Source organism: Oncorhynchus clarkii, unplaced genomic scaffold, assembly GCF_045791955.1.
Source record: "Oncorhynchus clarkii lewisi isolate Uvic-CL-2024 unplaced genomic scaffold, UVic_Ocla_1.0 unplaced_contig_8789_pilon_pilon, whole genome shotgun sequence".
NCBI lineage: Eukaryota > Metazoa > Chordata > Actinopteri > Salmoniformes > Salmonidae > Oncorhynchus > Oncorhynchus clarkii.
The window spans coordinates 1-24154 of record NW_027260938.1 but is presented as its reverse complement, the minus strand read 5'-3'; the positions used below and the strand labels follow the sequence as shown (position 1 = coordinate 24154).

Genomic DNA, 24154 nt, shown 5'->3' with positions numbered 1-24154 from the left:
GATTTACACTGAGTGGACAAAACATTAGGAACACCTTCCTACTATTGAGTTGTACCCCCTTCCCTTTACCTAGTCTATACAGGTCGATTTACACTGAGTGGACAAAACATTAGGAACACCTTCCTACTATTGAGTTGTACCCCCTTCCTTTTACCTAGTCTATACAGGTCGATTTACACTGAGTGGACAAAACATTAGGAACACCTTCCTACTATTGAGTTGTACCCCCTTTCCTTTACCTAGTCTATACAGGTCGATTTACACTGAGTGGACAAAGCATTAGGAACACCTTCCTATTATTGAGTTGCACCCCCTTTTGCCCTCAGAACTGCCTCAGGTCATCCGGACATGGACTTTACAAGGTGTCGAATGCGTTCCACAGGGATGATGGCCCATGTTGACTCCAATGCTTCACACAGTTGTGTCAAGTTAGCTGGATGTCTTTTGGGTGGTAGACCATTCTTTATACACACGGGAAACTGTTGAGTGTGAAAAACCCAGCAGTGTTGCCGTTTGTAACACAAACTGGTGCGCCTGGCACCTACTACCATGCCAAAGGCACTTACATTTTTTGTCTTGCCCATTCACCATCTGAATGGCACACATACACAATCCTTGTCTCAAGGCTTTAAAAAAAAAATCCTTGTTTAACCTGTCTCCTCCCCTTCATCTACACTGATTGAATTGGATTTAACAAGTGACATCAATAAGGATCATAACTATCTTGGCATTCACATGGTCAGTTTCCTGGAAAGAGCAAGTATTCCTAATGTTTTGTACACTCTGTGTATGTTTGGCCTTGTGTTGTATTGTCCTGTTGAAAGGTGAATTTGTCTCCCAGTGTCTGGTGGAAAGAAGACTGAAGCAGGTTTTCCTCTAGGATTTTGCCTGTGCTTATCTCCATTCTGTTTACCCAGTCCTTGCCGATGAAAAGCATACCCATAACATGATGTAGCCACCACCATGCTTGAAAATATGCAGAGTGGTACTAAGTGATGTGTTGGATTTGCCCCAAACATAACACTTCGTATTCAGGACATAAAGTTAATTTCTTTTTCCACGTTTTTGTAGTTTTAATTTAGTGGCTTATTGCAAACATAATGCATGTTTTGAAAATTCTTTATTCTGTACATTGTCCTTTAGGTTAGTATTTTGGCGTAACTACAATGTTGATCAGTTTTCTCTTATCACAGCCATTAAACTCTGTAACTGTTTTAAAGTCATCATTGGCCTCATGGTAAAATCCCTGAGCGGTTTCCTTTCTCTCCAGCAACTGAGTTAAGAAGGACGCCTGTATATTTGTAGTGACTGGGTGTATTGATACACCATCTAAAGTGTAATTAATAACTTCACAATGCCCAAAGAGATATTCATTGTATTTATTTTTGTATTTTTTTTACCCATCTACCAATAGGTGCCCTTTTTTCCAAGGCATTAGAAAACCTCCATGGTCTTTGTGGTTAAATCTGTGTTTGAAATTCACTGCTCGACTGAGGGACCTTACAGATAATTGTATGTTTGGGGTACAGAGATGAGGTAGTCATTCAAAAATCATGTTAAACACTATTGAACAAAGTGAGTCCATTCAACTGATGTGAATTGTTAAGCACATTTTTACTCCTGAACTTATTTAGCCTTGCCATAACAAAGCGGTTGAATACTTATTGACCAAAGACATTTCAGATTGTAATTGTTTATACATTTGTAAAAAAAAATATATAAAAGCATAATTCCACTTTGACATTATATGGGGTATTGTGTGTAGGCCAGTGACACGCAATCTCAATTTAATCCATTTTAAATTCAGGCTGCAACACAACAAAATGTGGAAAAAGTTGAGGGGTTTGAAAACTTTCTGGAGGCACTGTATGTTTAAGGGCGATGTTCCAAATGCCCGTATCGCAAGAATCAAGGTTTTAATACATTTTTTTATCAGCGTTTTCTTTTTGGTCTTGTCTTCTGTGCTGTGTGCACCTTCCCTCTCGTACACAGACACCAAACCCCTCCCCGTGCCACTTACAACCACTACGACTAAATATCACCTCTCTGACAACAAGCAGTTTCAACTCCATCTTTGCATTTAAGGTTTGGTCCAACAGAATTGGTCATATGGAGATCTGACTAGACTAGGTGTAGTGGAGGAGGTCTGACTAGACTAGGTGTAGTGAAGGAGGTCTGACTAGACTAGGTGTAGTGGAGGAGGTCTGACTAGACTAGGTGTAGTGGAGGAGGTCTGACTAGACTAGGTGTAGTGGAGGAGGTCTGACTAGACTAGGTGTAGTGGAGGAGGTCTGACTAGACTAGGTGTAGTGGAGGAGGTCTGACTAGACTAGGTGTAGTGGAGGAGGTCTGACTAGACTAGGTGTAGTGGAGGAGGTCTGACTAGACTAGGTGTAGTGGAGGAGGTCTGACTAGACTAGGTGTAGTGGAGGAGGTCTGACTAGACTAGGTGTAGTGGAGGAGGTCTGACTAGACTAGGTGTAGTGGAGGAGGTCTGACTAGACTAGGTGTAGTGGAGGAGGTCTGACTAGACTAGGTGTAGTGGAGGAGGTCTGACTAGACTAGGTGTAGTGGAGGAGGTCTGACTAGACTAGGTGTAGTGGAGGAGGTCTGACTAGACTAGGTGTAGTGGAGGAGGTCTGACTAGACTAGGTGTAGTGGAGGAGGACTGACTAGACTAGGTGTAGTGGAGGAGGTCTGACTAGGGTGTAGTGGAGGAGGTCTGACTAGACTAGGTGTAGTGGAGGAGGTCTGACTAGGTGACTAGACTAGGTGTAGTGGAGGAGGTCTGACTAGACTAGGTGTAGTGGAGGAGGTCTGACTAGACTAGGTGTAGTGGAGGAGGTCTGACTAGACTACTAGGTGTAGTGGAGGAGGTCTGACTAGACTAGCAGTGTAGTGGAGGAGGTCTGACTAGACTAGGTGTAGTGGAGGAGGTCTGACTAGACTAGCAGTAGGTGTAGTGGAGGAGGTCTGACTAGACTAGGTGTAGTGGAGGAGGTCTGACTAGACTAGGTGTAGTGGAGGAGGTCTGACTAGACTAGGTGTAGTGGAGGAGGTCTGACTAGACTAGGTGTAGTGGAGGAGGTCTGACTAGACTAGGTGTAGTGGAGGAGGTCTGACTAGACTAGGTGTAGTGGAGGAGGTCTGACTAGACTAGGTGTAGTGGAGGAGGTCTGACTAGACTAGACTAGGTGTAGTGGAGGAGGTCTGACTAGACTAGGTGTAGTGGAGGAGGTCTGACTAGACTAGGTGTAGTGGAGGAGGTCTGACTAGACTAGGTGTAGTGGAGGAGGTCTGACTAGACTAGGTGTAGTGGAGGAGGTCTGACTAGACTAGGTGTAGTGGAGGAGTTCTGACTAGACTAGGTGTAGTGGAGGAGGTCTGACTAGGTGTAGTGGAGGAGGTCTGGCTAGACTAGGTGTAGTGGAGGAGGTGTAGTGGAGGAGGTCTGACTGACTAGGTGTAGTGGAGGAGGTCTGACTAGACTAGGTGTAGTGGAGGAGGTCTGACTAGACTAGGTGTAGTGGAGGAGGTCTGACTAGACTAGGTGTAGTGGAGGAGGTCTGACTAGACTAGGTGTAGTGGAGGAGGTCTGACTAGACTAGGTGTAGTGGAGGAGGTCTGACTAGACTAGGTGTAGTGGAGGAGGTCTGACTAGACTAGGTGTAGTGGAGGAGGTCTGACTAGACTAGGTGTAGTGGAGGAGGTCTTGTAGTGGAGGAGGTCTGACTAGACTAGGTGTAGTGGAGGAGGTCTGACTAGACTAGCTGTAGTGGAGGAGGTCTGACTAGACTAGGTGTAGTGGAGGAGGTCTGACTAGACTAGGTGTAGTGGAGGAGGTCTGACTAGACTAGAGTGGAGGAGGTCTAGGTGTAGTGGAGGAGGTCTGACTAGACTAGGTGTAGTGGAGGAGGTCTGACTAGACTAGGTGTAGTGGAGGAGGTCTGACTAGACTAGGTGTAGTGGAGGAGGTCTGACTAGACTAGGTGTAGTGGAGGAGGTCTAACTAGACTAGGTGTAGTGGGGGAGGTCTGACTAGACTAGGTGTAGTGGAGGAGGACTGACTAGATTAGGTGTAGTGAAGGAGGTCTGACTAGACTAGGTGTAGTGGAGGAGGACTGACTAGACTAGGTGTAGTGAAGGAGGTCTGACTAGGTGTAGTGGAGGAGGTCTGACTAGACTAGGTGTAGTGGAGGAGGTCTGACTAGACTAGGTGTAGTGGAGGAGGTCTGACTAGCTGTAGTGGAGGAGGTCTGACTAGACTAGGTGTAGTGGAGGAGGTGTGACTAGACTAGGTGTAGTGGAGGAGGTCTGACTAGACTAGGTGTAGTGGAGGAGGTCTGACTAGACTAGGTGTAGTGGAGGAGGTCTGACTAGACTAGGTGTAGTGGAGGAGGTCTGACTAGACTAGGTGTAGTGGAGGAGGTCTGACTAGACTAGGTGTAGTGGAGGAGGTCTGACTAGACTAGGTGTAGTGGAGGAGGTCTGACTAGACTAGGTGTAGTGGAGGAGGTCTGACTAGACTATGTGTAGTGGAGGAGGTCTGACTAGACTAGGTGTAGTGGAGGAGGTCTGACTAGACTAGGTGTAGTGGAGGAGGTCTGACTAGACTAGGTGTAGTGGACGAGGTCTGACTAGACTAGGTGTAGTGGAGGAGGTCTGACTAGACTAGGTGTAGTGGAGGAGGTCTGACTAGACTAGGTGTAGTGGAGGAGGTCTGACTAGACTAGGTGTAGTGGAGGAGGTCTGACTAGGTGTAGTGGAGGAGGTCTAACTAGACTAGGTGTAGTGGAGGAGGTCTGACTAGACTAGGTGTAGTGGAGGAGGTCTGACTAGACTAGGTGTAGTGGAGGAGGTCTGACTAGGTGTAGTGGAGGAGTTCTGGCTAGACTAGGTGTAGTGGAGGAGGTCTGACTAGACTAGGTGTAGTGGAGGAGGTCTGACTAGGTGTAGTGGAGGAGGTCTAACTAGACTAGGTGTAGTGGAGGAGGTCTGACTAGACTAGGTGTAGTGGAGGAGGTCTGACTAGACTAGGTGTAGTGGAGGAGGTCTGACTAGGTGTAGTGGAGGAGGTCTGGCTAGACTAGGTGTAGTGGAGGAGGTCAGACTAGGTGTAGTGTAGGAGGTCTGACTAGGTGTAGTGGAGGAGGTCTGACTAGACTAGGTGTAGTGGAGGAGGTCTGACTAGACTAGCTGTAGTGGAGGAGGTCTGACTAGCTGTAGTGGAGGAGGTCTGACTAGACTAGGTGTAGTGGAGGAGGTCTGACTAGACTAGGTGTAGTGGAGGAGGTCTGACTAGACTAGGTGTAGTGGAGGAGGTCTGACTAGACTAGTTGTAGTGGAGGAGGTCTGACTAGACTAGGTGTAGTGGAGGAGGTCTGACTAGACTAGCTGTAGTGGAGGAGGTCTGACTAGACTAGGTGTAGTGGAGGAGGTCTGACTAGACTAGGTGTAGTGGAGGAGGTCTAACTAGACTAGGTGTAGTGGAGGAGGTCTGACTAGACTAGGTGTAGTGGAGGAGGTCTGACTAGACTAGGTGTAGTGGAGGAGGTCTGACTAGACTAGGTGTAGTGGAGGAGGTCTGACTAGACTAGGTGTAGTGGAGGAGGTCTACTAGACTAGGTGTAGTGGAGGAGGTCTGACTAGACTAGGTGTAGTGGAGGAGGTCTGACTAGACTAGGTGTAGTGGAGGAGGTCTGACTAGACTAGGTGTAGTGGAGGAGGTCTGACTAGACTAGGTGTAGTGGAGGAGGACTGACTAGACTAGGTGTAGTGGAGGAGGTCTGACTAGGTGTAGTGGAGGAGGTCTGACTAGACTAGGTGTAGTGGAGGAGGTCTGACTAGACTAGGTGTAGTGGAGGAGGTCTGACTAGACTAGGTGTAGTGGAGGAGGTCTGACTAGACTAGGTGTAGTGGAGGAGGTCTGACTAGACTAGGTGTAGTGGAGGAGGTCTGACTAGACTAGGTGTAGTGGAGGAGGTGTGACTAGACTAGGTGTAGTGGAGGAGGTCTGACTAGACTAGGTGTAGTGGAGGAGGTCTGACTAGACTAGGTGTAGTGGAGGAGGTCTGACTAGACTAGGTGTAGTGGAGGAGGTCTGACTAGACTAGGTGAAGTGGAGGAGGTCTGACTAGACTAGGTGTAGTGGAGGAGGTCTGACTAGGTGTAGTGGAGGAGGTCTGACTAGGTGTAGTGGAGGAGGTCTGACTAGACTAGGTGTAGTGGAGGAGGTCTGACTAGACTAGGTGTAGTGGAGGAGGTCTGACTAGGTGTAGTGGAGGAGGTCTGGCTAGACTAGGTGTAGTGGAGGAGGTCTGACTAGACTAGGTGTAGTGGAGGAGGTCTGACTAGGTGTAGTGGAGGAGGTCTAACTAGACTAGGTGTAGTGGAGGAGGTCTGACTAGACTAGGTGTAGTGGAGGAGGTCTGACTAGACTAGGTGTAGTGGAGGAGGTCTGACTAGGTGTAGTGGAGGAGGTCTGGCTAGACTAGGTGTAGTGGAGGAGGTCAGACTAGGTGTAGTGGAGGAGGTCTGACTAGGTGTAGTGGAGGAGGTCTGACTAGACTAGGTGTAGTGGAGGAGGTCTGACTAGACTAGGTGTAGTGGAGGAGGTCTGAGACTGTGTAGTGGAGGAGGTCTGACTAGCTGTAGTGGAGGAGGTCTGACTAGACTAGGTGTAGTGGAGGAGGTCTGACTAGACTAGGTGTAGTGGAGGAGGTCTGACTAGACTAGGTGTAGTGCAGGAGGTCTGACTAGACTAGGTGTAGTGCAGGAGGTCTGACTAGACTAGGTGTAGTGGAGGTCTGACTAGGTGTAGTGGAGGAGGTCTGACTAGACTATGTGTAGTGGAGGTCTGACTAGACTAGGTGTAGTGGAGGAGGTCTGACTAGACTAGGTGTAGTGGAGGAGGTCTGACTAGGTGTAGTGGAGGAGGTCTGACTAGGTGTAGTGGAGGAGGTCTGGCTAGACTAGGTGAAGTGGAGGAGGTCTGGCTAGACTAGGTGTAGTGGAGGAGGTCTGACTAGACTAGCTGTAGTGGAGGAGGTCTGACTAGGTGTAGTGAAGGAGGTCTGACTAGGTGTAGTTTAGGAGGTCTGACTAGGTGTAGTGGAAGTTCCTGTGCCTGGGGTTTAATCCCCATTACCAAACCACAACCTCACCCTTAATCCTTGGCATTTAATCTGTACAGAACCTCCCAGTCTGCTGAAGGTTGTTCTGACAGGGTGTTTGGTTGAGCTGCAGGTACCAGAGCTGTTCAGGGTTAGTGTATCAGATATGTCAGAATGTGTTGCTGCCACCAAACCGCTTTACTGGCTGGTAGAGCTACTAGTCCAGCTGCATATAAGTCTATTATCTCTGTGTTCTACATCAGGGTTCATAGGGCAGACTAACGCCAAGGCTTTGAGATGGGCCAGAGAAGAGGAATAGCTACCTCACCCCAAGGCATTGAGATGGGCCATGCCATATTGTCTGTACTCCTGAAGGTCAGAGGTTTCTCCATAGTCAAACCCTCCCAAACACACTCCCTGAGATGCAGCCTGTCATATGGAAGAGATGACCCAGCAGGATATGGGGCGGTCAGCACATGGATGTTCAGAACCTGGTCAGGACCTCAGGTCACTGTGGTCAGCACAGAGCAGTGTCCGGCGTCGTGGCTGAGAGACTGTCATTTACTCTTCAAATCTTCAACATGTCCTCTGTTCCCAAACCCACCTTATCTGTAACCCTTTAACCCACTACCTGGTTGTATACAGAGGCTTTGGGGGTTGAGTGTTACACATAAACACATGTGATGTGTGTAGTCTTGTCTCCCTTTCTGTCACAACAAATTAGGCAGTGATAAAACTGAAGAAGAGATTTAATGTTAGACTGAAGAACAATAGTCTAGTATGATCCCAGTTGAGCTGTTTGGATGGACACTATCTCTCCCAGATAACTGTCTCTCACCTCCAGAGCAGACTAGGACTGAAGTCTGTCTCACCTCCAGAGCAGGACTGAAGTCTGTCTCACCTCCAGAGCAGAGTAGGACTGACGTCTGTCTCACCTCCAGAGCAGAGTAGGACTGACGTCTGTCTCACCTCCAGAGTAGGACTGAAGTCTGTCTCACCTCCAGAGCAAAGCAGGACTGAAGTCTGTCTCACCTCCAGAGTAGGACTGAAGTCTGTCTCACCTCCAGAGCAGAGTAGGATTGAAGTCTGTCTCACCTCCAGAGCAGAGTAGGACTGAAGTCTGTCTCACCTCCAGAGCAGAGTAGGACTGAAGTCTGTCTCACCTCCAGAGCAGAGTAGGACTGACGTCTGTCTCACCTCCAGAGTAGGACTGAAGTCTGTCTCACCTCCAGAGCAAAGCAGGACTGAAGTCTGTCTCACCTCCAGAGTAGGACTGAAGTCTGTCTCACCTCCAGAGCAGAGTAAGATTGAAGTCTGTCTCACCTCCAGAGCAAAGCAGGACTGAAGTCTGTCTCACCTCCAGAGTAGGACTGAAGTCTGTCTCACCTCCAGAGCAGAGTAGGATTGAAGTCTGTCTCACCTCCAGAGCAGAGTAGGACTGAAGTCTGTCTCACCTCCAGAGCAGAGTAGGACTGAAGTCTGTCTCACCTCCAGAGCAGAGTAGGACTGAAGTCTGTCTCACCTCCAGAGCAGAGTAGGACTGAAGTCTGTCTCACCTCCAGAGCAGGACTGAAGTCTGTCTCACCTCCAGAGCACGACTGAAGTCTGCCTCACCTCCAGAGTAGGACTGAAGTCTGTCTCACCTCCAGAGTAGGACTGAAGTCTGTCTCACCTCCAGAGCAGGACTGAAGTCTGTCTCACCTCCAGAGCAGGACTGAAGTCTGTCTCACCTCCAGAGCAGGACTGAAGTCTGTCTCACCTCCAGAGTAGGACTGAAGTCTGTCTCACCTCCAGAGTAGGACTGAAGTCTGCCTCACCTCCAGAGTAGGACTGAAGTCTGTCTCACCTAAACACATGAAGCAGACAGACCCGTAACAACTGATTTGAGTCTAGTCAGCCACTACAGTCTAGTAAGCCACTACAGTCTAGTCAGCCACTACAGTCTAGTCAGCCACTACAGTCTAGTCAGCCACTACAGTCTAGTCAGCCACTACAGCCTAGTCAGTCACTACAGTCTAGTCAGTCACTACAGTCTAGTCAGCCACTACAGTCTGGTCAGCCACTACAGTCTGGTCAGCCACTACAGTCTGGTCAGCCACTACAGTCTGGTCAGCCACTACAGTCTGGTCAGCCACTACAGTCTGGTCAGCCACTACAGTCTGGTCAGCCACTACAGTCTGGTCAGCCACTACAGTCTGGTCAGCCACTACAGTCTGGTCAGCCACTACAGTCTGGTCAGCCACTACAGTCTAGTCAGCCACTACAGTCTAGTCAGCCACTACAGTCTAGTCAGCCACTACAGTCTGGTCAGCCACTACAGTCTGGTCAGCCACTACAGTCTGGTCAGCCACTACAGTCTAGTCAGTCACTACAGTCTAGTCAGCCACTACTTAGCCACTACCCAGGATGGGGCACAGATGCATTGAAAGCTGCCTGAGATTCGGGCAATTAAGTTTATCTACACCCCCAGATTTAGATGAAATTGTGGTTACAATGTTTATGTTGTTGTATGAAGATAGAGGTAGTTTAGCAATCCAATGCTAACTAGCGTTAGCGCAGTAACTTGAAGTCTACAGCTAGGGTAGCGAATGTATGTTGTATCTCAGTTTCCCTTTAGATGGAGGAAATTAGCCCTGTAGAGGAATGGAATGATTCTCAGCGTTGGTTGCCCCACTTCAGGATCTGATTGGTTTGTGTGTGAGGTGGTGCCAGGATAGAGTAGACTTCAACATTAACTGTAGTCAGCACAGTGAGGACAGGACATTGCGATACTTAAATATTAACTTGCCGACTACCCCTGTTCCTCCTTATAGTGTTGTGGTGCCAGGTAGTATAGATACTAGACTGGTTAGGGCCTGTCTGTTCCTCTTTATAGTGTTGTGGTGCCAGGTAGAATAGATACTAGACTGGTTAAGGCCTGTCTGTTCCTCCTTATAGTGTTGTGGTGCCAGGTAGGATAGATACCAGACTGGTTAGGTTTAGTCACATAAAGGGTGTGACTTCAACTAAACCTGAGAGACCCCTTCACACCATGTTATAGAGACAAAGGCCCTACAACTAACCCAGAGAGACCCCTTCACACCAAGTTATAGAGACAAAGGCCCTACAACTAACCCAGAGAGAACCCTTCACACCATGTTATAGAGACAAAGGCCCTACAACTAACCCAGAGAGAACCCTTCACACCATGTTATAGAGACAAAGGCCCTACAACTAACCCAGAGGAACCTTGAAACAGCTCGAGAAAACACAATGTCGTCTATTGTTTGTGATTCCAACAACAACTTTCACATGTCCAACAACGAGGCTACTCTTTAGCAGATAAGGAAATGCCATCACACCTTCATGTGCTATGCCTTCATGAAGACAAGCCCCAGTGATGATCTATCCCTGGCCTGAACAAGCACTGGGAGTCTGTTATCGGCTGTATCCTCAGTCTTGGACGGATTTGATGTGAGACTGCTTCCTGCTTCATCCTCTGTCCACTTCCTGTTAAGCTGTGGACCTTCAGAATCATTACACTACTTCCTGTTCGTCCTTCAGAACCTTCTGTTCAGAGGAACTCATCATGCTACAATATGACTTCCTGTCAGACTCTTATCAGGAGGAACAGATACAGGCCCTAATGCTAACATCGTCTCACTGTGTGTCTCCCCCCTCTGTCTCTCTGGTGATCAGCCTAGTGTAACCCTATGAACTGCCGTTCTGCACAGTTTTCCATTTGTGTCAGAAATCTAATGTACTGAATGAGAGAGAGGAGCATGTCTGTTTACAGTGTAAATCTGATGTACTGAATGAGAGAGAGGGGCATGTCTGTTTACAGTGTAAATCTGATGTACTGAATGAGAGAGAGGAGCATGTCTGTTTACAGTGCAAATCTGATGTACTGAATGAGAGAGAGGAGCATGTCTGTTTACAGTGCAAATCTGATGTACTGAATGAGAGAGAGGGGCATGTCTGTTTACAGTGTAAATCTGATGTACTGAATGAGAGAGAGGAGCATGTCTGTTTACAGTGTAAATCTGATGTACTGAATGAGAGAGAGGGGCATGTCTGTTTACAGTGTAAATCTGATGTACTGAATGAGAGAGAGGAGCATGTCTGTTTACAGTGCAAATCTGCCACGTTTTAACATCTCCAGCACCAAACCTGAAAACGGCGTGTTTCTATGAACTGTGGTTAAAAAGATCAGAAGAAAGGTCCTAAAATGCTTCTGCTGTGACATCACAGGGTAGGATTTACATTTCTAAAACTTTCTAGCCAGAGAGAGGGTGTTGTCTTTCTCCCCACGTCACCTCTAATCTCATTGTGTTTGAAAATCGCTGTAAGCTGCTGGGGGAGGTTGGTGGGGTGGTCAGGGTTAGGGGACCTACCAATGAGGGGGGGTGGGGGTAGTAGAAGATCTGGGTGGGGAGGGTAGAGTTGGTGCGTAATGAGTTCCCCAGCTGGCCCCCTGGGACCTGTGGGCTCGTGCTCCGTTCCTCTCCTGGACGCTTTAAATCCACAAGCTGTTTATTTAGTCAAGATTAGGAACGTAAAACCTTACAACATCCTGGGAACGCGGAGAGAGATGGATAATGATGGAGTAAGTAATGAAAATGAATGGAGAGAGCGAAAGGAAGAGATGGGAAAACAGAAGGAAGAGGGATAGTGAAATTCACCTTCTACAGGATGTCATTCAACAAATGGATGTTATTGTAATTAAGTGATAACTGTTTTCCTCTTATTCAAGCAATATTGTCTTTCACATCCTCACACCGAATTGACTTTAGCCAAAGCAGACTGTACATGGTTCAGCTATTCCCTTGCCTTAGCTGCTACAGATAAATACTGTATACCTGATTAAACTGATGGCTGATTCAAAATGGTGGCTGATACAAAATGATGGCAACAGACAATTATACCTAATTCAACTGATGGCTGATTCAAAATGGTGGCTGATACAAAATGATGGCAACACACAACTTTCCCTGATTCAACTATAGCTACAGACAATTATACCTGATTCAACTATAGCTACAGAAAATTATACCTGATTAAATTATACCTTATTCAGTTATAGCTAAAGACAATTATACCTGATTCAACTAATAGCTACAGACAATTATACCTGATTCAACTATAGCTACAGACAATTATAACTGATTCAACTGATAGCTACAGACAATTATACCTGATTCAACTATAGCTACAGACAATTATACCTGATTCAACTATAGCTACAGACAATTATACCTGATTCAACTATAGCTACAGACAAGTATACCTGATTCAATTATAGCTACAGACAATTATACCTGATTCAACTTTAGCTACAGACAATTATACCTGATTCAACTATAGCTACAGACAACTATATCTGATTGAACTGATAGCTACAGACAATGATACCTAATTCAACTATAGCTACAGACAATTATACCTGATTCAATTATACCTGATTCAACTATAGCTACAGACAATTATACCTGATTCAACTATAGCAACAGACAATTATACCTGATTCAACTGATAGCTACAGACAATTATACCTGATTCAACTATACCTGATTCAACTATAGCTACATACAATTATACCTGATTCAATTATACCTGATTCAATTATAGCTACAGACAACTATACCTGATTCAATGGATAGCTACAGACAATTATACCTGATTCAACTATACCTGATTCAACTATAGCTACAGACAACTATACCTGATTCAACTATAGCTACAGACAATTATACCTGATTCAATTATAGCTACAGACATTTATACCTGATTCAACTATAGCTACAGACAACTATATCTGATTGAACTGATAGCTACAGACAATGATACCTAATTCAACTATAGCTACAGACAATTTAACCTGATTCAATTATACCTGATTCAACTGATAGCTACAGACAATTATACCTGATTCAACTATAGCTACAGACAATTATACCTGATTCAACTGATAGCTACAGACAATTATACCTGATTCAACTATACCTGATTCAACTATAGCTACATACAATTATACCTGATTCAATTATACCTGATTCAATTATAGCTGCAGACAACTATACCTGATTCAATGGATAGCTACAGACAATTATACCTGATTCAACTATACCTGATTCAACTATAGCTACAGACAACTATACCTGATTCAACTATAGCTACAGACAATTATACCTGATTCAATTATAGCTACAGACATTTATACCTGATTCAACTATAGCTACAGACAACTATATCTGATTGAACTGATAGCTACAGACAATGATACCTAATTCAACTATAGCTACAGACAATTTAACCTGATTCAATTATACCTGATTCAACTGATAGCTACAGACAACTATACCTGATTCAACTATAGCTACAGACAATTATACCTGATTCAACTATAGCTACAGACAATTATACCTGATTCAACTGATAGCTACAGACAATTATACCTGATTCAACTATACCTGATTCAACTATAGCTACATACAATTATACCTGATTCAATTATACCTGATTCAATTATAGCTACAGACAACTATACCTGATTCAATGGATAGCTACAGACAATTATACCTGATTCAACTATACCTGATTCAACTATAGCTACAGACAACTATACCTGATTCAATTATAGCTACAGACAATTATACCTGATACAATTATAGCTGCAGACAATTATACCTGATTCAACTATACCTGATTCAACTATAGCTACAGACAATTATACCTGATTCAACTATACCTGATTCAACTGATAGCTACAGACAATTATACCTGATTCAACTGATAGCTACAGACAATTATACTTTATTCAACTATACCTGATTCAACTATAGCTACAGACAACTATACCTGATTCAACTATAGCTACAGACAATTATACCTTGATTCAACTATAGCTACAGACAATTATACCTGATTCAATTCTACCTGATTCAACTATAGCTACAGACAATTATACCTGATTCAATTATACCTGATTCAATTATAGCTACAGACAACTATACCTGATTCAACTATAGCTACAGACAATTATACCTGATTCAATTATACCTGATTCAACTATAGCTACAGACAATTATACCTGATTCAACTATAGCTACAGACAATTATACCTGATTCAATTATACCTGATTCAACTATAGCTACAGACAATTATACCTGATTCAATTATACCTGATTCAATTATAGCTACAGACAATTATACCTGATTCAACTATAGCTACAGACAATTATACCTGATTCAACTGATAGCTACAGACAATTATACCTGATTCAACTATAGCTACAGACAATTATACCTGATTAAACTATAGCTACAGACAATTATACCTGATTCAACTGATAGCTACAGACAATTATACCTGATTCAACTATAGCTACAGACAATTATACCTGATTAAACTATAGCTACAGACAATTATACCTGATTCAACTGATAGCTACAGACAATTTTACCTGATTCAACTATAGCTACAGAAAATTATACCTGATTCAATTATACCTGATTCAACTGATAGCTACAGACAATTATACCTGATACAATTATAGCTACAGACAATTATACCTGATTCAACTGATAGCTACAGACAATTATACCTGATTCAACTATACCTGATTCAACTGATAGCTACAGACAATTATACCTGATTCAATTATAGCTACAGACAATTATACCTGATTCAACTATACCTGATTCAACTATAGCTACAGACAATTATACCTGATTCAACTGATAGCTACAGACAATTATACTTTATTCAACTATACCTGATTCAACTATAGCTACAGACAACTATACCTGATTCAACTATAGCTACAGACAATTATACCTGATTCAACTATACCTGATTCAACTATAGCTAGAGACAATTATACCTGATTCAACTATAGCTACAGACAATTATACCTTGATTCAACTATAGCTACAGACAATTATACCTGATTCAACTAAATCTACAGACAATTATACCTGATTCAATTATACCTGATTCAACTATACCTGATTCAACTATAGCTAGAGACAATTATACCTGATTCAACTATAGCTACAGACAATTATACCTGATTCAATTATAGCTACAGACAATTATACCTGATTCAACTATAGCTACAGACAATTATACCTGATTCAACTGATAGCTACAGACAATTATACCTGATTCAACTGATAGCTACAGACAATTATACCTGATTCAACTATAGCTACAGACAATTATACCTGATTAAACTATAGCTACAGACAATTATACCTGATTCAACTGATAGCTACAGACAATTTTACCTGATTCTCTATAGCTACAGAAAATTATACCTGATTCAATTATACCTGATTCAACTATAGCTACAGACAATTATACCTGATTAAACTATAGCTACTGACAATTATACCTGATTCAACTGATAGCTACAGACAATTTTACCTGATTCAACTGAAAGCTACAGACAATTTTACCTGATTCAACTATAGCTACAGAAAATTATACCTGATTCAATTATACCTGATTCAACTGATAGCTACAGACAACTATACCTGATTCAACTATAGCTACAGACAACTATACCTGATTCAACTGATAGCTATAGACAATTATACCTGATTCAATTATAGCTACAGACAATTATACCTGATTCAACTGATAGCTACAGACAATTATAACTGATTCAACTATACCTGATTCAATTATAGCTACAGACAACTATACCTGATCCAACTGATAGCTACAGATAATTATACCTGATACAATTATAGCTACAGACAATTATACGTGATTCAACTATAGCTACAGACAATTATACCTGATTCAACTGATAGCTACAGACAATTATACCTGATTCAACTATACCTGATTCAACTGATAGCTACAGACAATTATACCTGATTCAATTATAGCTACAGACAATTATACCTGATTCAACTATACCTGATTCAACTATAGCTACAGACAATTATACCTGATTCAACTGATAGCTACAGACAATTATACTTTATTCAACTATACCTGATTCAACTATAGCTACAGACAACTATACCTGATTCAACTATAGCTACAGACAATTATACCTGATTCAACTATACCTGATTCAACTATAGCTAGAGACAATTATACCTGATTCAATTATACCTGATTCAACTATAGCTACAGACAATTATACCTTGATTCAACTATAGCTACAGACAATTATACCTGATTCAACTATAGCTACAGACAATTATACCTGATTCAATTATACCTGATTCAACTATAGCTACAGACAATTATACCTGATTCAATTATACCTGATTCAATTATAGCTACAGACAATTATACCTGATTCAACTATAGCTACAGACAATTATACCTGATTCAACTGATAGCTACAGACAATTATACCTGATTCAACTATAGCTACAGACAATTATACCTGATTCAACTATAGCTACAGACAATTATACCTGATTCAACTGATAGCTACAGACAATTATACCTGATTCAACTATAGCTACAGACAATTATACCTGATTAAACTATAGCTACAGACAATTATACCTGATTTAACTGATAGCTACAGACAATTTTACCTGATTCAACTATAGCTACAGAAAAGTATACCTGATTCAATTATACCTGATTCAACTATAGCTACAGACAATTATACCTGATTCAACTATAGCTACAGACAATTATACATGATTCAACTGATAGCTACATACAATTATACCTGATTCAATTATAGCTACAGACAATTATACCTGATTCAACTATAGCTACAGACAATTATACCTGATTCAACTATAGCTACAGACAATTATACCTGATTCAACTGATAGCTACAGACAATTATACCTGATTCAACTATAGCTACAGACAATTATACCTGATTCAATTATAGCTACAGACAATTATACCTGATTCAACTATAGCTACAAACAATTATACCTGATTCATCTATAGCTACAGACAATTATACCTGATTCAATTATACCTGATTCAACTATAGCTACAGACAATTATACCTGATTCAATTATACCTGATTCAATTATAGCTACAGACAATGATACCTGATTCATCTATAGCTACAGACAATTATACCTGATTCAACTATAGCTACAGACAAGTATACCTGATTCAACTGATAGCTACAGACAATTATACCTGATTCAACTATACCTGATTCAACTATAGCTACAGACAATTATACCTGATTCAACTATAGCTACAGACAAGTATACCTGATTCAACTGATAACTACAGACAATTATACCTGATTCAACTATAGTTACAGACAACTATACCTGATTCAATTGTAGCTACAGACAACTATACCTGATTCAACTGATAGCTACAGACAATTATACCTGATTAAACTATAGCTACAGACAATTATACCTGATTCAACTGATAGCTACAGACAATTATGCCTGATTCAACTATAGCTACAGACAATTATACCTGATTCAACTATAGCTACAGACAATTATACCTGATTCAATTATAGCTACAGACAATTATACCTGATTCAACTATAGCTACAAACAATTATACCTGATTCATCTATAGCTACAGACAATTATACCTGATTCAATTATACCTGATTCAACTATAGCTACAGACAATTATACCTGATTCAATTATACCTGATTCAATTATAGCTACAGACAATGATACCTGATTCATCTATAGCTACAGACAATTATACCTGATTCAACTATAGCTACAGACAAGTATACCTGATTCAACTGATAGCTACAGACAATTATACCTGATTCAACTATACCTGATTCAACTATAGCTACAGACAATTATACCTGATTCAACTATAGCTACAGACAAGTATACCTGATTCAACTGATAACTACAGACAATTATACCTGATTCAACTATAGCTACAGACAACTATACCTGATTCAACTATAGCTACAGACAACTATACCTGATTCAACTGATAGCTATAGACAATTATACCTGATTCAATTATAGCTACAGACAATTATACCTGATTCAACTGATAGCTACAGACAATTATAACTGATTCAACTATACCTGATTCAATTATAGCTACAGACAACTATACCTGATCCAACTGATAGCTACAGATAATTATACCTGATACAATTATAGCTACAGACAATTATACGTGATTCAACTATAGCTACAGACAATTATACCTGATTCAACTGATAGCTACAGACAATTATACCTGATTCAACTATACCTGATTCAACTGATAGCTACAGACAATTATACCTGATTCAATTATAGCTACAGACAATTATACCTGATTCAACTATACCTGATTCAACTATAGCTACAGACAATTATACCTGATTCAACTGATAGCTACAGACAATTATACTTTATTCAACTATACCTGATTCAACTATAGCTACAGACAACTATACCTGATTCAACTATAGCTACAGACAATTATACCTGATTCAACTATACCTGATTCAACTATAGCTAGAGACAATTATACCTGATTCAATTATACCTGATTCAACTATAGCTACAGACAATTATACCTTGATTCAACTATAGCTACAGACAATTATACCTGATTCAACTATAGCTACAGACAATTATACCTGATTCAATTATACCTGATTCAACTATAGCTACAGACAATTATACCTGATTCAATTATACCTGATTCAATTATAGCTACAGACAATTATACCTGATTCAACTATAGCTACAGACAATTATACCTGATTCAACTGATAGCTACAGACAATTATACCTGATTCAACTATAGCTACAGACAATTATACCTGATTCAACTATAGCTACAGACAATTATACCTGATTCAACTGATAGCTACAGACAATTATACCTGATTCAACTATAGCTACAGACAATTATACCTGATTAAACTATAGCTACAGACAATTATACCTGATTTAACTGATAGCTACAGACAATTTTACCTGATTCAACTATAGCTACAGAAAAGTATACCTGATTCAATTATACCTGATTCAACTATAGCTACAGACAATTATACCTGATTCAACTATAGCTACAGACAATTATACATGATTCAACTGATAGCTACATACAATTATACCTGATTCAATTATAGCTACAGACAATTATACCTGATTCAACTATAGCTACAGACAATTATACCTGATTCAACTATAGCTACAGACAATTATACCTGATTCAACTGATAGCTACAGACAATTATACCTGATTCAACTATAGCTACAGACAATTATACCTGATTCAATTATAGCTACAGACAATTATACCTGATTCAACTATAGCTACAAACAATTATACCTGATTCATCTATAGCTACAGACAATTATACCTGATTCAATTATACCTGATTCAACTATAGCTACAGACAATTATACCTGATTCAATTATACCTGATTCAATTATAGCTACAGACAATGATACCTGATTCATCTATAGCTACAGACAATTATACCTGATTCAACTATAGCTACAGACAAGTATACCTGATTCAACTGATAGCTACAGACAATTATACCTGATTCAACTATACCTGATTCAACTATAGCTACAGACAATTATACCTGATTCAACTATAGCTACAGACAAGTATACCTGATTCAACTGATAACTACAGACAATTATACCTGATTCAACTATAGTTACAGACAACTATACCTGATTCAATTGTAGCTACAGACAACTATACCTGATTCAACTGATAGCTACAGACAATTATACCTGATTAAACTATAGCTACAGACAATTATACCTGATTCAACTGATAGCTACAGACAATTATGCCTGATTCAACTATAGCTACAGACAATTATACCTGATTCAACTATAGCTACAGACAATTATACCTGATTCAATTATAGCTACAGACAATTATACCTGATTCAACTATAGCTACAAACAATTATACCTGATTCATCTATAGCTACAGACAATTATACCTGATTCAATTATACCTGATTCAACTATAGCTACAGACAATTATACCTGATTCAATTATACCTGATTCAATTATAGCTACAGACAATGATACCTGATTCATCTATAGCTACAGACAATTATACCTGATTCAACTATAGCTACAGACAAGTATACCTGATTCAACTGATAGCTACAGACAATTATACCTGATTCAACTATACCTGATTCAACTATAGCTACAGACAATTATACCTGATTCAACTATAGCTACAGACAAGTATACCTGATTCAACTGATAACTACAGACAATTATACCTGATTCAACTATAGTTACAGACAACTATACCTGATTCAATTATAGCTACAGACAACTATACCTGATTCAACTGATAGCTACAGACAATTATACCTGATTAAACTATAGCTACAGACAATTATACCTGATTCAACTGATAGCTACAGACAATTATACCTGATTCAACTATAGCTACAGACAAGTATACCTGATTCAACTGACAGCTACAGACAATTATACCTGATTCAACTATACCTGATTCAACTATAGCTACAGACAATTATACCTGATTCAACTATAGCTACAGACAAGTATACCTGATTCAACTGATAACTACAGACAATTATACCTGATTCAACTATAGTTACAGACAACTATACCTGATTCAATTATAGCTACAGACAACTATACCTGATTCAACTGATAGCTACAGACAATTATACCTGATTAAACTATAGCTACAGACAATTATACCTGATTCAACTGATAGCTACAGACAATTATGCCTGATTAAACTATAGCTACAGACAATTATACCTGATTCAACTGATAGCTACAGACAATTATACCTGATTCAACTATAGCTACAGAAAATTATACCTTATTCAATTATACCTGATTCAATTATAGCTACAGACAACTATACCTGATTCAATGGATAGCTACAGACAATTATACCTGATTCAATTATAGCTACAGACAACTATACCTGATTCAACTATAGCCACAGACAACTATACCTGATTCAACTGATAGCTACAGACAATTATACCTGATTCAACTATACCTGATTCAACTGATAGCTACAGACAATTATACCTGATTCAACTGATAGCTACAAACAATTATACCTGATTCAACTATACCTGATTCTACTATAGCTACAGACAATTATACCTGATTCAATTATAGCTACAGACATCTATACCTGATTCAACTATAGCTACAGACAATTATACCTTATTCAACTATAGCTACAGACAACTATACCTGATTCAACTGATAGCTACAGACAATTATACCTGATTCAACTATACCTGATTCAACTATAGCTACAGACAACTATAGCTGATTCAACTATACCTGATTCAATTATACCTGATTCAACTGTAGCTACATACAATTATACCTGATTCAACTGATAGCTACAGACAGTTATACCTGATTCAACTTTAGCCACAGACAACTATACCTAATTGAACTATACCTGATTCAATTATACCTGATTCAACTATAGCTACAGACAATTATACCTGATTCAACTTTAGCCACAGACAACTATACCTAATTGAACTATACCTGATTCAATTATACCTGATTCAACGATACCCACAGGCAACTATAGTTGGTTCGACGATACCCGATTAGACGATAGCTTATTCAAGTTATAGCTGCAGTGTTGGTTGTGTGTGAGAGGCTATTGGATGTGTTGTGTGTTGTACTAGGTCTTCTGTGGTGCACCAGTCTGCCCCAGCAGACAGCAGGACATGACAGGTGTGTGTAGTACTAGGTCTGAGGCAGGGCAGGAAACAGATGTGTTGTGATGCTAGATGCTACAGAGGGCTTTAAGAGGGGGGTGCTACTATCAGTACTGTCGTCTGACCACCTCTCTCCTCTCTCCTTCCTGTGGGCCTAATAAGAGCTGCTCTCATCTTCTGATAACAACCCCAAAACACAGGATGCAGGTCCTTCTGATCAGCATGTACCCTAGGTCTATGTGTGACCGACTGGCTCCCTGTCTGGTCCTTGTTCTTGAGATCTTGAATTTGTACCTCCTGGGTTTACTACCAGGTCTGGGGCTGACAGGGCTCAACCTGGGTGATGAAAGGGTTAAAACTGGAGGAGGAGCAGGTCAAGTGTTCCCTGCAGGGGTTCTGTGGTCAATATGGACATACAGTTCATGTCTCAATCACACCAGTCATAGTACCACATGGATGGGATGCTAGGTAGATGCTTTGGTTTGAGGAGAAACACTATCTCCAGTGAGACCAAGGAGAGACACAGGAAGTGGGGGGTTAATGTGGACTTCCTGTATGTGTTAGAAGCCTTGAACAGTATACGTCCTCTTCCTGCTAACCCTGTGTGATGACACCTCTATGGCCCTGTACGGTGTGATGACATGAGCTCTCAGACATGTCCAGAACAGCAGTGTAACTAACATGTTGTCTCCTCTCTACAGCCCATGTCCAGAGCAGGGGATGGGAGATGAGTTTAACCTCATGGATCATTCAGACATCTACATACTAGACTTCAGTAAGTTGTTATTTTTTCACACACACACAGACACAGACACACACCCTGTTCCTTCCACAGCCCCTACAAAGCCATGGCCAGCTGGCAGAGGGTCAGTCTCATTGTCACAGAGAGGGTCAATGTTTGTGGGCTGTAAAAAACCTGAGGACAGTGTGGACTGGCAGTGCCCATCCTGTCCCTGTCTCTGTGCCAGCAGCATGCCAACCCCTGAGCCTCTGTCTGTCTGTCCATATTGCAGCAGCAGCCAACCCCTGAGCCTCTGTCTGTCCATATTGCAGCAGCATGCCAACCCCTGAGCCTCTGTCTGTCCATATTGCAGCAGCATGCCAACCCCTGAGCCTCTGTCTGTCCATATTGCAGCAGCATGCCAACCCCTGAGCCTCTGTCTGTCCATATTGCAGCAGCATGCCAACCCCTGAGCCTGTCTGTCCATATTGCAGCAGCATGCCAACCCCTCTGCCCTCTGTCTGTCTGTCCATATTGCAGCAGCAGCCAACCCCTGAGCCTCTGTCTGTCTGTCCATATTGCAGCAGCATGCCTGTCTGTCCATATTGCAGCAGCATGCTGAGCCTGCCCTCTGTCTGTCTGTCCGTATTGCAGCAGCATGCCAACCCCTGAGCCTCTGTCTGTCCATATTGCAGCAGCATGCCAACCCCTGAGCCTCTGTCTGTCTGTCCATATTTCAGCAGCATGCCAACCCCTGAGCCTCTGTCTGTCTGTCCATATTGCAGCAGCATGCCAACCCCTGAGCCTCTGTCTGTCTGTCTGTCCATATTGCAGCAGCATGCCAACCCCCGAGCCTCTGTCTGTCTGTCCATATTGCAGTAGCAGCCCTACCCCCGAGCCTCTGTCTGTCTGTCCATATTGCAGCAGCATGATACCAGCGGTGGCACAACCCTTTTAAGGGCACAAGCTGAACGGAAGTTTCTTTCTTCTCACGGGAGTGGGGGTGGGTTACAGGGACTTTATTAGAGTGAAGTCTGGTTATAGTATATCAAGATGGCGCCAATAGAGATGGTCGCCTCGCTTCTAGCTCTTTGGAAACTATGCAGAATTTTGTTAGCCCAGAAAATCTTAAGTGTTATTACATACAGCCGGGAAGAACTATTAGATATCAGAGCGACGTCAACTCACCAACATTACGACCAGGAATATGACTTTCCCGAAGTTCGAACTACCCAAAGCATTCAAACTGTTTCCAGAGGCTGACCCAAAACAACGTTGCCACAGGAGAGGTAGACGGAGATGCCTTCTGGTCCGAATTCAGAGGCACGCACACCACCCAACGCTTCTGCATATTTTACTCACTAATGTCCAGTCTCTAGATAACAACGTAGACAAAATTAGGGCTAGGGTTGCTTTCCAGAGAGACATCAGGGATTGTAACATACTTTGTTTCACAGAAACATGGCTCTCTGGGGACATGCTATCAAGGTCGGTACAGCCACCAGGATTCTTTATGCGTCGCGCAGACAAAATAAACATCTCTTAGAGAAGAAGAAAGGCAGGGGTGTATGCTTCATGATTAACGACTCGTGGTGTAATTGTAACAAAACAAATGTTATTGGTCACACGTGATTAGCAGATGTTATTGGCTGTAGCGAAATGCTTGTGCTTCTA

General features: G+C 41.8%; 1 protein-coding gene across 8 annotated transcripts in view; it reads left to right on the top strand.

The window, feature by feature from the left end:
* The window catches only part of LOC139402445 (kelch domain-containing protein 3-like), an 82905-nt gene extending 60009 nt beyond the window's left edge, over positions 1–22896 (top strand). For all 8 annotated transcript variants that reach the window (XM_071146395.1, XM_071146390.1, XM_071146394.1 and 5 more), the window contains one exon: positions 22461–22896. In XM_071146395.1, the coding sequence (XP_071002496.1) occupies positions 22461–22830 (370 nt within the window). In that variant the 3' untranslated portion in view covers positions 22831–22896. The remainder of the gene's footprint in view (positions 1–22460) is intronic.
* The last annotated feature ends 1258 nt before the right edge of the window (positions 22897–24154 follow it).